The 16,068-nt window shown below is 38.8% G+C and overlaps 1 protein-coding gene across 1 annotated transcript; it reads left to right on the top strand.

The window, feature by feature from the left end:
• The first annotated feature begins 7,836 nt into the window (after positions 1–7,836).
• On the top strand, positions 7,837–8,665 carry CG12689 (uncharacterized protein). The gene is made up of 2 exons (NM_132171.2): positions 7,837–7,897; positions 7,958–8,665. The coding sequence occupies exon 2, from the start codon at positions 7,970–7,972 to the stop codon at positions 8,525–8,527; it is 558 nt and encodes a 185-aa protein (NP_572399.1). The 5' UTR covers positions 7,837–7,897; positions 7,958–7,969; the 3' UTR covers positions 8,528–8,665.
• Positions 8,666–16,068: the final 7,403 nt, after the last annotated feature.

Genomic DNA, 16,068 nt, shown 5'->3' with positions numbered 1-16,068 from the left:
CATTAAAACGATTCTATGTCTATCGATTTTCGGGGTTAACGATTGTCACTTGCGATCGACGTGCCAAATCGCGATAATTTCTTTGGGGGAATAGATGCAAAATGAGGAGGATCACATCACAGTATTTTGGGTTGGGCTGGTCTCAAATTACCTATGCTTTCATTTTGGGGCACAAATCGGATTTTTTAAACCAGGAAATATAATTTCTTTGAAACCTACTAATACGTTTAAGGAAATGCCTTAAATCTTTGTCTCGGTTGCATTTCATTCCCTAAGATTGATAGCTTCAACTAACATTAGCATTTAAGGTGATAAAAAGGGCTATCTCACCTTAAGCCCGAAAGGTGAGAGACCTCCATTAATACCGACTGGTATGCCCAGACATGCATTCAAAATTGCCAGGAACTTAACCCCATTTAACACCCCCGTTTTTCGTCTGTCCAACGAAGGACTGCTATCACCTTTCAATAATGAAATGCACATGACCAATTGGTGGCAACAGTCGAGGAGTCAAGTTAGCCAGCCCAAAACGAGGGCTAGAAAAATGACTTCAATTAACCATTCAAACTGACCAGTGACTAACCAAAAAATGGTTAGTTGAAGGGGTGGTGGTAAAAAACATTCCCTTGGCAGGACACGCACACCGTATTTACAGGGGTTGAAGGGTTGACAGGTCCTGAAATGAAATGTAATGTTGTTCGGCCTGTTGGCGACCCAAATGATCGTGGCGCCACCTATCGGCCATTAAGGGGACTCGAAGGGGGGTTTTTCCAGCAACTCCCGCAAACTTTTTTTTTTTTTTTCCAACGGCCAGCCGACGGCTTATCGATTCGCATAAATTAATTTTCATTTAAAACGAATACGAATAAAGTCAACTACGGCTGTGTGGGACATTTTTCTTTGCTGGCTATAGTATATTTGTTTCGATCAGTGGTGTAGTTTTCCAAGGGGTTTTATTGCGGGCTTTAACTAAAAGCCGTACGTGACGCCACAATTAAAAATCAATGGCATAAGGTAGATCATCCTCATTCTTATTAGTATTTCTGCTCCACATTTCCCACATTTTAGTATTTGTTCTCCGCTTCTGTTTGTGGTAATAGTTGGTTTTATATGTATACGTAAGTATCGCATATAAACTTACATTTCGTGTGTATATTAACATAAGGTGTATTGTGCTTGCATATGGAACCAATAGATGACGAAAGTCGATGTGGCGAACTCAGACACATTGCATGTGAGAACTCATTCGCTGGCTTTTGTTTAAAAAGTCCGAAATTTGGCTGCGACAAACCACAGTGGGCTTTTTCCGGAATATGTGTTTAAAAATAATAGACTTTACTATATTGATAGATAATCGCCCGTTAGTATCGTTTTCCTTGGGCGATATTTATGATCATGTTTCTTGAATTTAGTTGCAATCGAATGAACACTGTTGAAGATTATTTTTCAATGCATTTTAGGATTCCAATTTTGCCTACATAGTGACATGTGAAGCGCTTATAATTCATATGCAAAGAAAGTTGAACACACCGAAATGTATATAGACCCAAATATATAGGTATAAACTTGACTAAAAGGACTCGAGGGAGATATTAATCTACTTTTTTCCGCCGTTAAGGGAAAAAGGGGCAAGGAGCCAGTGAGTCGGAGCCAAAAGCCAAGCGTTTCATTCGTTTCATTTCGCCTCGTTCATTATTATTACCAACTATTCGCGGTTGTTGTTTGCCGGTTGGCTTTAACCTGATACCCGAAACCGAAAACTGAACGGAACCCGGCAGGAAGTACACACACATATTCCCGTACACATCGTCATTTTCACGGGTTTTCAGCTGCTTTTCATTCCCATGTTGCTCCATTTTGGCCACCGCTCTTAACTTTTATTGTTAACATGCAATTCATTTATTAATAACACTGGTATTCATACATCAGTGCATGTGTTGCCTGCAGTATCCTCACCCTATTCCATATATGTACGTTCCCTTTGTAATATATTTTCATTCAAAGTAAATAATAAATATTTATCGGCTCGTATTATATTAGACCAACTTGTTTATTATGTTATTAAATGACTTTTAAAGCAAACGGGTACAATATACCTTAAGTACTTATTTAGCGCATTTAATCGTTTTTTTGTTCTTTCACTAAAGAAATATTCCCACAGATTTTCTGGACACCCAAGTTTCTCAGAATTCCCGTACTGATTAAATGGTAAAAACAAGAAACCCCAAAGGTAGCCGCCATATTGTGCGCCATATTAAAAAGCTTTGACTCAACTTGTCTATCTCGCTCTAAACTATCACTCTCCTTCCACTCGTTAAGATTTCTTGTTGGTTGTGTGTGAACTAAAATCATATTTTGTAATAAACTTGTACACAGGTTTAATTAACTTCACACGTTATATATGCAATGTCTCTGCTGAAGTGGCCCTTTCCGATCTTTTTGGAACGGTGCTTTCTTGCCGTCTCTCTTGCACACAGAAAGAGACAGACAGAGCGGGGAATCATCATATTTTAACGAGTTTAATTTGAAAAACCTTTAAAAGGTAATTAACGTATATTTTTGGCAGTTTTATGACAATTTTTGTTGCTTATGTTGTTGCTTAAGTAAGATACTCACATACAAAAGAAAAAAAGTTATAACCAGATCCATATTTGTTTTACTTGGGAGGTTTGAGTTTTTTTTCCCCCTTTTTTTTTGGGCTGCTACTGCTGTTGGCCAAGTGCGGAGAGTGTTTAAAAAATTACTTAATTGCTGTCATAAACTGGTGACTTTTTTCCACTCTTATTTGCTTTATTGTCATGACTCGGCCGTATACACTGACTGCCAAAAGTAAACTGACCACAAGACCGAAAGCCTTTGCCTATTGAATTCAAGGCGATTTTTGGCCCGGACTGTACTTTTTGTCTGACAGCTCGAAAAAAAAAAAGCAGCAGCAATCACAATAACAATAATAATAATAGTCGCCGGGTAAACTGGTTGTTAATAATAATATTTTATTGTTATTGCATTACCTGCTAAATGATTAATTCGAAAATGTTGCCTCAGTTTCCAACAAACAAAGGTATTGTATGCATGTGATTTTGTTTTCGGAAATCGTTTTCAAGGGGATCGTGATGAAATCATAGGCTTTGTGTTATATTTTTAATAGTTAGTATAGTTAAAAAATTGAGACACATTTGTATGTCGTTACCTTACAATTTGCAATTAAGGATCATAGCACATTTTGTTAACAAAAAATTAAATGACATTTGTCCTATCACACTATTTAAATTATGATTTTACTTCCTTCAATTTAATTAAGTTACTTGATTATTCAAATCGCTGCCACTGGAGACGAAATGCGGGATTTGGGTTTGCCACTTCAGTTGCATCGTAAATTCAAATTCAAATAATGTCAAAATTCACATTTACTTACTCATCGTGTGGCCACTTAATTGATATCTTTTTGTTGTATGCCCTGGCGATCTCGTAGCTCTTAGTAGTCGATTCCGATTCAGATTCAGATTCGGTTTCTGTGTGCGCTTTTAGTATTTCTCTTGTTTCTGCGATGTCTCATTATTTTGTTGCCTTCGTTTGGGGCTTTAATCAGGAAGTTTTTAATTGCGTCGTACGTTTTAACTGGCAGCTAACCATAACCATATCAACCTCCTTCCACCCCCTTTTTATTACCCACCGCCCCTTTCCGAACGCCTTTTGGGGCAATCATCGTGTGGCGTCATTTAATTGAATTATTTCGAACAACAACAGTAATACTGAAGAAAAGGGAAAAAAATCGTCAAGAAATCAAAAAGATTTCACTGCTTGATTTTCGTTTTGGTTCCTTTTTATTTTTTTTGCCAGCCATCCCCTTTGGATGTATATAATTAATTTTTAATTTGACTCGCAGAAATTGGGTAATAAAAATTGTAAATTGTAGCAAAAAAAAAAAAAATAAAAAAAAAACAAAACCAAGAAGGTAGTCAAGGGAGTTATATAGACTTCAATCATTAGTTGCTCGAAGGGATGGTAGGGGGTTGGCTTTTGTTCTGCAGGTTTATTGAGCTGAACTCCTTTTAATAATTCGTATACACAGAAAAATAGTGCACTCGAATTAAATGTTAATAAATTGTATATAAATAAATTACTACAATTTATATTGTCATTAACTCTTATTCTGAAACACAAAAATGTGCTTCTGATTGCACAATTAACAACGGTATAAGTAGTATTTTTTCTGAGTGTGCACAACTTCTTTCTTTCAACACTGTTCAATGCCTAATTTTTTAGCTTTTGGTTTTTTTTTTCAGTCGTTGCTTTTGCATTATTAAAAATGTAAACAGTGTTTCTTAGGCAGGACTAACAATCGGCTGGCCTCTCAACCCCCCGAGTTTTCCTTAACCCCTCTTGGCCGCCAGCTGCAGTTGACCAGCAGGCAAAAAAAAAAAGAAAAGAAAAAAGTTATTATAATTTCCTTTTTTTTGCCTTTAACCGTTTGCCTATATATATACATATATATGTACATAAATGTATGTAAGGATTTCCCCCACTTTGTTTTGTTTACCATTTTTCTCGTTCTACCAGTAATCGTCTTCGATATTCCTTGACTTCGACTTCGGGATTTTGGACTTTTGACTTCGTCTTCGACGGAAACGGAAACGTAGCCAAAATGCGACGCCCTGCAGTCGCCCAACACACCCTTTTGACCCCCTCTCCGTTCTGTTCTGGTTTGTTGTTATTTTTCTGGTGTAACAATAAAATTTACTTCCCCTTTCTCTTTTCTTCTTCTTGTGGGTTGTATCCTTTACTAAGGCAAGGAAAAAAAATCGGAGAAAAGTAAATGAAAAGGAATCAAAGGCTGCAATATGCCGCCCAGCAATGTTGACGCCGTCTTAACCCTCTACTGCCCCCCAAACCCCAGCGACACCGTCTGTTGCTGTAGTTAAAAAAAGAAAGAATGAAAGAAAGCCGCAACCGACACCGGCAAGCAATTGTTGTGCTGTGTTTGGGTTATTTTTACTCTTTTTTTTCGCTTTGGGTTTTCCATACTTCATTTTTTCTTCTGTTATTTTCATAAACTTTCAATAATTTTTTACTTTTGCCCATTGGCTGAAGTGCGGTATAATCGAAAATATTGGGTATATGGGGTATATTTAAAAAAATGTAGGATATTGGTTTAAAGAAGAACAGGGTTTTCAAGCAAAGGAATTCTCAGTTGTCAGATTTATCTAGTTTTAATTACGCAGAAATATTTATTATAGCAACGTATCCTGCGTTCTTTGTAATTTTGTTAAATATATAATTAAGTGTTTATATTATAATTTTTATTTTGTCGCTCATCATTCTAGCCGCTAGAGCCTAACTTTTTGGTTCAGCTTGCAGCCGAAGATTTTGTTACACAAGTCGAAATTTCTTTACTTTTTTTGTGAACCAGCTCCTTATTAATTTTTGGTGCAATTTTTCGCCCCTTTCGCTGGCGGCCCCCTGGAAATTCTTTCACCACGCTCCCGCCCTTGGACTTTCCTTGTTTATCCTTGTTGTTTTACGGTGGGTGGCCGCCTGCTGCTTATCGTAATTCATTTGGCATTCTTGTTACCCATTCCATTTGTCGAGCGATTCCTGGCAAGGCGGCCCAACATTAATTTCTATATTGAATCCTTTTTTTTTATAGACTTTCCACAGCCCACCTTAAAAATTCCCCCCTTTTTTTTTTGTTGCGTGCGACGGATCGCGTTTTATACCATTTCTATCTATCTTTCGCTTAAATTGTCAGTTAAGCGACTTTCGAAACACAATGCCGCGACAAAAGCAAAACTTTACACGCACGAAACCCAGGGATTGGAATGATACTTGGGTACTTGGTACTGCGATTGAATTGGCTGGGACTGGATGGATCGGCTGGGTTCCCATCGTGGCTTATAATTTGCGATGGGAAACCACAGAGAAGGCCTATCTGTATCCCATGGATGCGTGTGTTTCCCCATTTTACTTCCCATCACTTGATGGTTTTTTGGTTAAGTCAATGTGTTAAGCCGATATATAAATATTCGTTGCATTTATTTAAAACTATTGTTTAGCTATTGTAATATATACAAATAACTTGTAAATAAATAAAGTAATTACTAACCACTTCTGAACTTCAGCCTCTGGCTCCGATAAGCTTTTCGATACCCACTCCCTTTTGTTCGTTTTGGTTTCACTCCACGGAAGTTGACATTAGCCCGGGTGATGATGCCCAGGGAGAAAAGACAAAAACCAACCAAAAAGACAAACACAGAGAGTGGCAAGATGAAAGGTCTACACATGGAAATTAAAAAATAAATAAAACGAAATGAAATAGAGTGGGGAGAGATAGGAAAGACATTCACCCAGACACTCAAGACACAACATCCACCTTTTAATTGTGGTAAAAATGGAGTAATGACGGAGTTCGTCTTTCGGAAGTTGGCATTTTGACTTAGTATTATGTACTATTATTGTTATTATTTTAGTTACCCGGAGCGGTCTTAGACAAACAGAAAGTCCGCATTGCATGCTGTCGCTGACATTTTCAGCGGCTGGCTCTCTGGTTCTTCTTGTTTTTTTTTGTTTTTTTACTTGCTTTATATATTTTTTTGTGGCTCTTGAAAGGCCGACTTGGTGGGGTCGCCACTCCACCACTACCGGCACAAACAGTAACACCACCACGACTCTTTCTACGCAACCACATCCGGCCCTCGTCTTTTGGGGAAGTAGAGAGCTGACTTTGAGTCAGAGTCTTTGGCTTGACTTTGAGTTTCGGCTCCCACACACGTGAGCATTCTGGAGCTACTGGATAACAAGAGAAAGTTCACTGGGTCAGGCCAAAATCGGCTAACAGGAGGGCCAGTTATCACTTGAAGATAATATCCAGAACATTGCCTCGGTCATTCACTTGACACTTGGCACTTTGAAAAGGATTTACCAGTCGACTGTGGGAAATGTGTGAACTTCTGTGGGAAATGATTTGAAAAATGGTGAAGGATAGCTATGGGTTTCATGCAGCTGTAATATTAGGATACTAACTTAAAACTAAAGCGTGTTTAACTCCACTTCTGCCCCTATATTGACTAATATCTGTTAAACTTTCGGAGTTTTTTTTGTTTGTTGCCAATTTGTTGTTTATTAAAATTCGCATGTCGTCGAATTTGACATACGCCTGTCAGAACCTGGAAATTACATTTATTTTTTCTCTCCGATTCGTATTTTTTTCCTCTCAAAGAAGGAAACATTGGTCTTTTTTTTTTTTGGGTAAGAGAATATATATTTTTTTTGAGGGTCGTCTGGCAATCGGTAGTTGGAAGTTGGGGGTGTGCAGGGTACTGGCAAGTCCATCAATCATCAGTCACACATCCAAGGCGGAGCTGAGCTGCGCACTCAACGTAACATTCAAATCAATCAAAATGCGACTGCGACTTCTAACTGTTATGTTTTTCTACATATATATATATATATATATACCTTTTTTTTTTGTATTTTAGTATGGGGGAAATTCGAGCCCTTAGTTGTATGCAAAACGCAAATCTAATTTTTCATCGAATGTGTATATGTGGCAAATAGTTCATGCAAGAATTTCCCCGTCATTTTCTTCCTCGCTGATGAAGTTGTTCGGAATAATGAATAATGTGCCCGATTTCTGGACAAAGTGGGGTGGTAATGCTCATATGGCGTGCTCTATACCAAGCCGCAAATCCATATGGTAGCAAGTTTAAGCACCCATCCCCTCCACCACCTGCTTTGGGGTTTTATACTTATTTCTGTCCCAAGTAGTCCTTGCATTCTAATTCCTGCTGTCATAGGCGAGTTGAAAACTTTCATACTCATTCAGTCACTGCCTTCCGCATGTAAAACACTAGTTTTAGCTCACACAAAATATCGGTTATAACATTTTTTTTGGATTTCGGTAAGTGCAAAATAAGTATTCTACTTTTTTCGATTAAGAATATTATATTTGAAATTCAAGAGTCAGGCAAGAATGTTTTTTGTAAAGCAAAGGACCTTGGCGATAGGAGGAATACGAAATTTTCGTCTGGATTTGCAGAAGCGAACGCTATGCTGGTCTAAAGGACCTGACAAGACTTCGGCCTCAGTTCTCAACAGCCATTTGCCCAAGAGCAACCAAACAGAGTTAATTCCCGAGGAGCCACGGAAGCCGGAGAAGCTAATGCAGAATGTGGCTCCACGTCGCAATGAACAAGAGCAGCGAAGGATACGAATAGTTGAACACCAGTCGCATCTCAAAGAGCTGCTCCACCAAAGACCTGTGAACTCCGAGATGGCCATACAACGTGTGCCTTTTGTCAAACCGTCTGACGGTTCGGAAAATCCCATGAAAAGACGATATGATAGTGCCGAATCGCTCCTCGAACAGGTCTGTGATCCCAAAGAATTGGCCAAGGAGGTTATTAAGTTGGCCAAGGAATTGCGCATGGAACGCCAGAAAAATGAAATTCTAATGCAAAGTGTTTTGGATCTAAAGGAATCAAAATTTTTGGAGAAACGCAAGAAAAATCCTAAATGCAGTTCTAAATAAAAGGAATCTCATATCTCATAATTCCTCTAATCCTTTTATATTAAATTTAATTTGTGCAAACTTTTGCGTAATCCCTCCCTAATTTTGTAAGGAAAATGTAGTTTAAATAAAAACACATTTTTAAATTTGTAAGCATATAAAAAAGCACATTACTATTTTTCTTTGAAAGTGCGGGTATTATCTAATGGAAAATAAATATGATAACAAGTAAGGCATTTTCACCATTCTCCATAAAGTCCGGCTTTTCCCCCATGCAATGACGTTCGGCACACAGCCGAGGAAATGGCAGAGATGTCACTTGTCTAAAAATAGCGCTGTGATCGCATATAAATTATAATTGAAATTATCCATACACTGGTTGGCTGATAAAAAGCGCTGCCTCGAATCAGAATCTGAATCCGAGATATATATGACAAGTGGAGGAGGGAAGCCGAACGAAACGAAACGAAATGAAACGAAAAGAGACGGTGCCGTTGATGACTTGATTTCAAATTTGAAATGATATTTTAAGAAACTAATGCCTGGTGGTGCGGGGATCTGGTGGCCTGTCTTATCCACCCCCAAAACCCCACATCATCCCGCCCCATACCAACTGCCCCACTAGATCTACACCCTGCGACACTTCGTGGGCATGTTAAATGTCATTTAATAGTTGACAGTTGCACTTGCTTTTGCTGTTGCTGTTGCTGCTGCAATGATTATTGCAGTTTATTTTTTGTATCTAGCAAAAATTTATGTGTAGGTGGTTTTAAATTTATGTGGTCGTCGTTGTCGTTGTCGACGCCAAAACAAGTCGCGAAAAATTCTTTTGAATTTGGTTCGTTTTTCTTTAATAAAAGTAAATTTTATTGCTTACACTAAAAATGCATTGCACTGTGTGTGCTGTGGGCTAATGCTCTCGCAGCTTCAGATTCAGATGCAGAACCGCAAAGATACATTTAAAGATACAAATACGTATGTTGATGCAGATCATTTGCTTATTGAAGACATCCTGTGACTTGCATCCGTTTTTGTTCAATTCTGGCGCCACAAAACAAAAAACCTGCAATCAAATAAAATTTTAAAAAACGTGCTTATTCTTTGGCCTCATTGGGTCATAAAATGGGTCAATCTATTACTTGAAGCTTTTTTAAAATTTTTTTTATTTTATAAATTACTTATAATGTTTTTTTTTTTTGTTAAATACTAATAAAGTTCCCATTTAAGCAGCATTTTGTTAAAACTTTTTTCGAAAACTTTCCATGGCCCAGCAATTACTTTTGGTGAACCTTGATCGCTACTTTGATTTTCACGCAGCTTGCCGGCGATCTCTTGGCTCTTCGACCCCACCAAAGGTGGATAGAAAGTTTCTGTTTATTTTGGCAAATCATAAAAATGGCGATGGTCATGGATCACAGCCCAGGAAAATACGAAAAAGCCAAGACGAAAAAGTCCAAAAAATACAGCGTACAGTTGCGGATAAGCCAAAATCAGTCAGATATTCAGTCGCTTTGTCAGTTCGCCAGTTAGTCATTAAGTCAGTTTGCCAGTTAGTCAGTCGGTCAGCCAAGCGTCTCCGAGTTCAAGTTTTCTTATCGGTGGCTGCTCAAATTCCACCTGCTCTTTTTTCGAGTGTGCGCCATTTTTGAATTTCGTTTTCTGGACGAATGCCTCTAATATGAGTTAACAAAAATATATATATATATATATATATGAACCAAAAAAAGAACATAGAAAATGGGAAAGAAATGAAAACATTTTTCAAATTTTATGCTCATTGTTAGTTATGTATTTTTTTTATTTTTTGGGTTTTTGTATTTGGCTAATTAGCGTAGCCCCTGGGAAATGGAAATGCCTCGGCCTCCGCCCGCAGCTCTCAAAAGTCGAGTTTCCCTTGAATACACGTAGTACCTACGCCACACATAATCCCACATCCATATCCATATCCAGGTTATAGTCTTTTTTTGTTTTTTTTTTTTTTTTGCATAAATTAAATATTTTTCGGTTGGGCCATTTGCCGGTGGGTGGCTTTTTGGCCCAGTTGACTGGGCATTCGAAGGTGAGTCAAGAGCGTTTCGGGAATCTCAAGAGTTTGTAGGGGAATGCCCATGGCAAATGGTGGAGGAAAGTCAGTGATAGGGGGTGTAGGATAGGGTAAGAGGTTTGGGTCTTAAGTCGAAAGATGTGTAATGGTAACGTTATTATTATTCTAACGTTAAATATTATTAGGGAAAAAATGCATAAATCATGAAAAACATTGAATTCGATTACAAAATGTATTTCTCGGTAAACCAATTTACATGCCTAAAATATTATTTTTTAATTTTAAGTAGCTTCGTCAGTCGATGTACTCTCCTAAAAATGAAGTAGCTAATCAAAAAGATCTGAAAGTTATTAAAGCGTAGACCCAGCTTGATGCGGATACCATATATTGTTTTAGTGGGCCCTTGGCGCTAGATTCACACTGTAACAAAACTAGTTGAGCCCCTTCTTTGTTGTTATGCTCGCATTTAGCTTATTACCATTATGATTTCATATATTTCACGCCGCCATTGTGACTGCCCATTTGCCGGGTTCAATGACTAATTTATGAAAGTTGGCCTGACTTGACTTTAATTTTGGGTTTTTCGGTTCTTTCAGTTTTTTTTTTTAATTTTTGGGGGAGCCACCAGACCACCGGAAAGCAGCGTGGTGTTTCGCAGGCAAATATGTGGAACTAGCCGGATTCCACATCACATGGACTTCCATCGAAATGTATGCTTAGTTTATTTTTCTGATATGATACAGATTCCCTAAGAATTTTCACCGACCGCATAATAATAAAACACCCAAGGATCTGAGGATTCCGGGAAGCGGATATTTGTGTTTGCCTGTGAAATTTCGCGTTTACTTGTTGTGGTCGCATTTAGGGGCATTATAAGCACACAATAATAGGCTCAATAGATTACCAGACCTGAGGTTAACCGACAACCTGCCAAACAGGTACATACCATGAAATTGAAATGCCGACAAAGGAGTGGCAGGATCATTGGAATCTTGTTGCCTAGGATATCCGGTGATCCGGTGATCCGGTGATCCGGTGATCCGGTGATCCGGATGGGGCATCGTCATTGTCATCGTCATCGTCACTTACTGGTCAGGGACTTAACGCCTCTAATTGAGCCATAATGTCTTCGATATGGCCCCAAAATCGAAGCCATTCGGCATTTGGCTCGCTTTTCGTGTGCCGACGCTGCGTTGAGAGTAAATCAATTTTTATGCCGCACTTTGCAGTTAATGTTGGGAGTGCACAGTTACACTTAAAAATGTTTTCTATTCTCATTTTTCAATATAGATAAAATTATCGTATAAAAAATAAATTAAAAGTAAAAACAGAATAAATTGATATTTTACAATCGAACTATACGAAAGAACAATAACTTTTCTTACTTTAGAACTACAAAAGTAGTCACATTTCCTGCTCAGTGCACAGATGGCATCCAAGAGATACAAAGATACTCGCGAGCCTCTCGTTACATTAAATATGCATCAAAAATTGATGATGATGCATTTTTAACGATTCGAGGAGATTTTTATGTCGCCAGAAATGCATTTGACAGAGCATCGAGTTCGTCAGATGTATGGGCCCAATACACATGTCCATCATTCCATCAGTCCATCACATTCGACATCTCCATCTCTTCATTTATTTGGACTTGTTTGTCGCTTGTCTGCGCCTCAATTTGATTTTAATGGCCTTTTGATAAATTCCCCCTTCCTTGGGGCGCCCCCGTAGTCAACTATACTCCCTGGAGAACTCCTCTAAGATGTGAAAAACCTGGATGACTATATACATATAGTTGCCCTTGGACCGGGTAGTACATGTCATCAGCGCTGGGCGGCGCCACTTTGCGACGCTCACACGCTGCGCGTTAACCTGGACAGTTTGTAATTATTTCTGTGGCCAAATTGAATTGAATTAAAGCGAAGAGGTGAAGTGCACACGGAAAGCAATGGCAGAAACCATCAGGGCAGGCAATGGGTCTCAAGAATGAAAAACTCGACGTACGCTTACCCTGGGCAAAAGGAAATACTTCATTTTCTATAGCTCCACTCATTCGTTTCTCATGCATAAGTTGCCATACATTCTTCCCTATATTTATATATATTAAGAGCTTAACATTTTTGTTTGTCGTAACCCTTTTTTAATGTTATTTAAAAAGACGAAGGCTTGGTCTGATATACCCGTTTTTAACTATTCCGCTTACCCAGCATAATGAAGCCGGGAGTCGAGCGCAAATGAACAACGAACTTTTTGGCCACAGTTGAGTGATTCTTGGGTGTCGTCGTCATCGTCTTTGGTTTTCTGGTCTTCAGGGCTTCTTCGGCGGTTGCCTGTTCATCGTCACCAGTCGATGACGCCGTCTCTCGGTTGCACCTGTGGCGGTAATCGGCACTAGGTGCTTGGTACTCGGTATTTGGAACTTAGTACTCTCTACTCTCCACTGAGACACCAAAAACCACCATCGATGGTGTCCGCGTCCACTGTCACTGTCAAGCGTAATCATAATTTATTGTAATTATTTTGTATTATTTTTTAAAATTGTTTTAATGAGTCTTAGTCGCTGTCGTTGTCGTCTTCGCTGGTTGGTTGGTTGGTTGCCTGTGATCGCTTTGGCGTTTTACTTGATTCTCTTCAACAACTACCGACAGTCACCTCGATCTGGTCGTAATTGTAATTACATTATAGATATTTCCATGTTGTGATTACCGTTGTCTGTCGAACTACGAACGAACAACAGACGAACACCCAACGACAGCTGACTGACTCTCTTATGGCATTTTGTCAAATGAACAAATTTCATAATCGGAAGTGTTAGGTGGGCTGAAGTGTTTTCCGAGAGTATGTGGTGTGTACTTTGCGGCGGGCTCCCATTATCCGGGCACTTTTAATGAGCCGCAATTATTGAAATTTCTCGAATGCAACGGCCCATGGGGAAGTGCGGGGACTCTGGAGAGAGAGGCACTTGTGGGTATTTCCTTATAAAACTTTTGATGAGATTTTTTCGTTTTGGGTTTTGGTGTTGTTGAAATCGGTTGAAGATTGTGTGATTAGTGCGATTGGTTGGGTTTTTTCCATGGGAAAATTGTGTTAATCAAGGGGACCGTAACTGAACGCAATGTGGATGGCAATGTAAAAGCTTATGGAATGTTTAATGTGTGATAAATTTAGTTCTGATTTGAAAAAGTGTAAAAAGGTACAGTTACACCGTTATTTATACAATTGCTCTGCAGAATGAATACTTAGTACCTATTAATCTCAACATATCCAACGTAATTTACAATATTACTTGGTCCACTTTTCAGATCTCGTGATCATTGCGCAACGTCTGTCATCTTTCAGTTTCGAGATGCTGACGCTGCTGCTTCGCTGGCACCTGTTGTTCTTATGCAAATATGAAATAGTTCCACACTCAACAATGCGATCCCTGACAATGTACACACCCTGTTTCAAAAGGGAGGGAGGTGTGTAGAGGATGGTAGAAGGTACACATTTTCGGGACTCTGATACTGATAAGCCATAGATTCATTTGTGTTTTCGACTTATCAGACCCGGCTTGCGTGAATTGCGGGGGTGTTCGGCATTCGGTTTATTTGGTCTCTGTATGCATGTGTCTCCGGTAAGTGCGATAAGATATAGAACCGAAAACCCATTGCCTTCCTGGGCATTTCGTTTTCTTTTTTTTTATGTCGTGGATTTCAGCTTCAGCTTAGGTTTCATCAGCTAACCGCAGCATGCCAAAGCCATGAGACCAATTTTCCTAGAATAACTTGTGATTTTGTTTTTTCTTTTTTTTTCATTTGGGCCTTTTTAAGGGGAAGTTGTCCCCCCGAACAAATAAGTAAATAGAGCAAATGCCTTAACAATAATAACACTTCACATTAGGAATCATAGAAATTATTTCATTGTTTGCCCTGCGATAAGGAATTCCTCAGCCGCAAATAAGTGGAAGCTCAACCAAAAGAAAAAAATACAAGCATGAAGGTTGTTATTTTATTTTCTTCTCATCTGACATGTGGTTAGTACAGTTGCGAAAGTCAATAAGATTAGCATCCGTCACATCATCATTATCAAAATCATAATGAAATGTTCTTGAATTGTGATTGCATGTAAAGTGCGTATCATAATAGAAAATTTTTTCTGTTGATAACGGGATTTCGACTGATTCATGGGCGAAGCTTAAAGTCAAGTATTTAAATATCATTAATTGGATATATTTATGTACGCAAGTTTGCATTTTAAATTATAAAGTTAAAGAGCCGTATTTTAATGGTACGCACTGCCCGGTATTCTCTGCCTAGTTAAGATTTCTTGCTGTTCATCATCTACATCATGATTGTCGCCATCGCCATCGCCATCGCCGCCGTGCCCAGCTCATTACTTTTATGACTCTTTGTGGCGGGACTGTGTCCCATCTTCTCCCCGTTTACCCCTGCAGAAAATGATCTAAATCTATTGACTGAACTCCCAGAGAGGAGCGATGGTACACCTGAGAACTCGAGAGTTACAAGCGAATGGATTGTTATAATTTTTTATGATCTGCTGCCGCATATTTCTGGTTAACTATTTATGCCAGCAGCAAGAATAAAGCTATATACTATAATGTGTGTGTGTGTGTGTATTTTTTTATTGCCATTCATGCATAATGCCAAAAAGATAAATAACAAATAAATTTTCCAACTATGTACTCTCGATCTCACTCGCTCTTTCCCAGTCGGTGCGGTAATTATTAATAAATGCCTGCCCACCCTTTATCCCTCTGGCGAAGAAGCCTCCTCTTTGGGCTCTCTAATACTACTATTCACGCTTCGCTTAACATTGAAGAAAACTTAAGACTGCGACTTAGACCAGAGTCGGAAGAAGAGTCTTCGAATCTCCGGGGCCTGAAGTCTGAAAACTGACTGGTGACTGGGCCGTGCCCTTAGCGTTCCGAACAGGCAAACAACCAAACCACCCGACAACCAATTGTCTTTTGGCATATTTTCAAGTTGAACGCTCGCCTCGTTTTTTTTTTTTTTGGTTTTTTTTTTTTCTTAACCCATCTTCCTTCTACCATTTCTAGAGATTTTCTAGTGTGATTAAGCGAAAAACGAAACAGTCTCATAAAAAATATTTCTCTCCTACTCTGACGATTGTGTTTGCTTTGCTCATACATAAATATAGTGGAAATGTTAGGGAAAATGGTGGGTGCTTGAATCTCGAATTGAAACGCAAATTGCGGATAGCCTTGGTCAGGCAAAGTTCAATGGCAATGGTTTAAAGTTCAATTGTAAGAAATGTTTTTTTTTTTTATTTCTTATCCAAAGCTACTGCAATCAATACCTCAATGACAAAGAAATCTCTTTTCAAGCAAAAACATTCTGCAAGCTGTCAACGTCTGCTGTCAACTCGCCAATAACCCATTCATTCAGTCGTTTATACATGCATTCATTCTAGCTGAGAACCCTCGATTGGGTATTTTGGCATCACCCTCGCAATTCCGCAAAACTGCTTTGCATATTGACATCATCATTTTGCCAGA

The sequence above is a fragment of the Drosophila melanogaster genome, chromosome X (assembly GCF_000001215.4).
Source record: "Drosophila melanogaster chromosome X".
Lineage (NCBI taxonomy): Eukaryota > Metazoa > Arthropoda > Insecta > Diptera > Drosophilidae > Drosophila > Drosophila melanogaster.
Note: the sequence above shows the minus strand (reverse complement) of the source record. Positions and strands in the feature narration are given on the sequence as shown.

What these genes read in the sequence shown, in the direction of transcription:
- CG12689 (NM_132171.2), top strand. Translation starts at nt 7,970, where the DNA reads ATGTTTTTTGTAAAGCAAAGGACCTTGGCGATAGGAGGAATACGAAAT.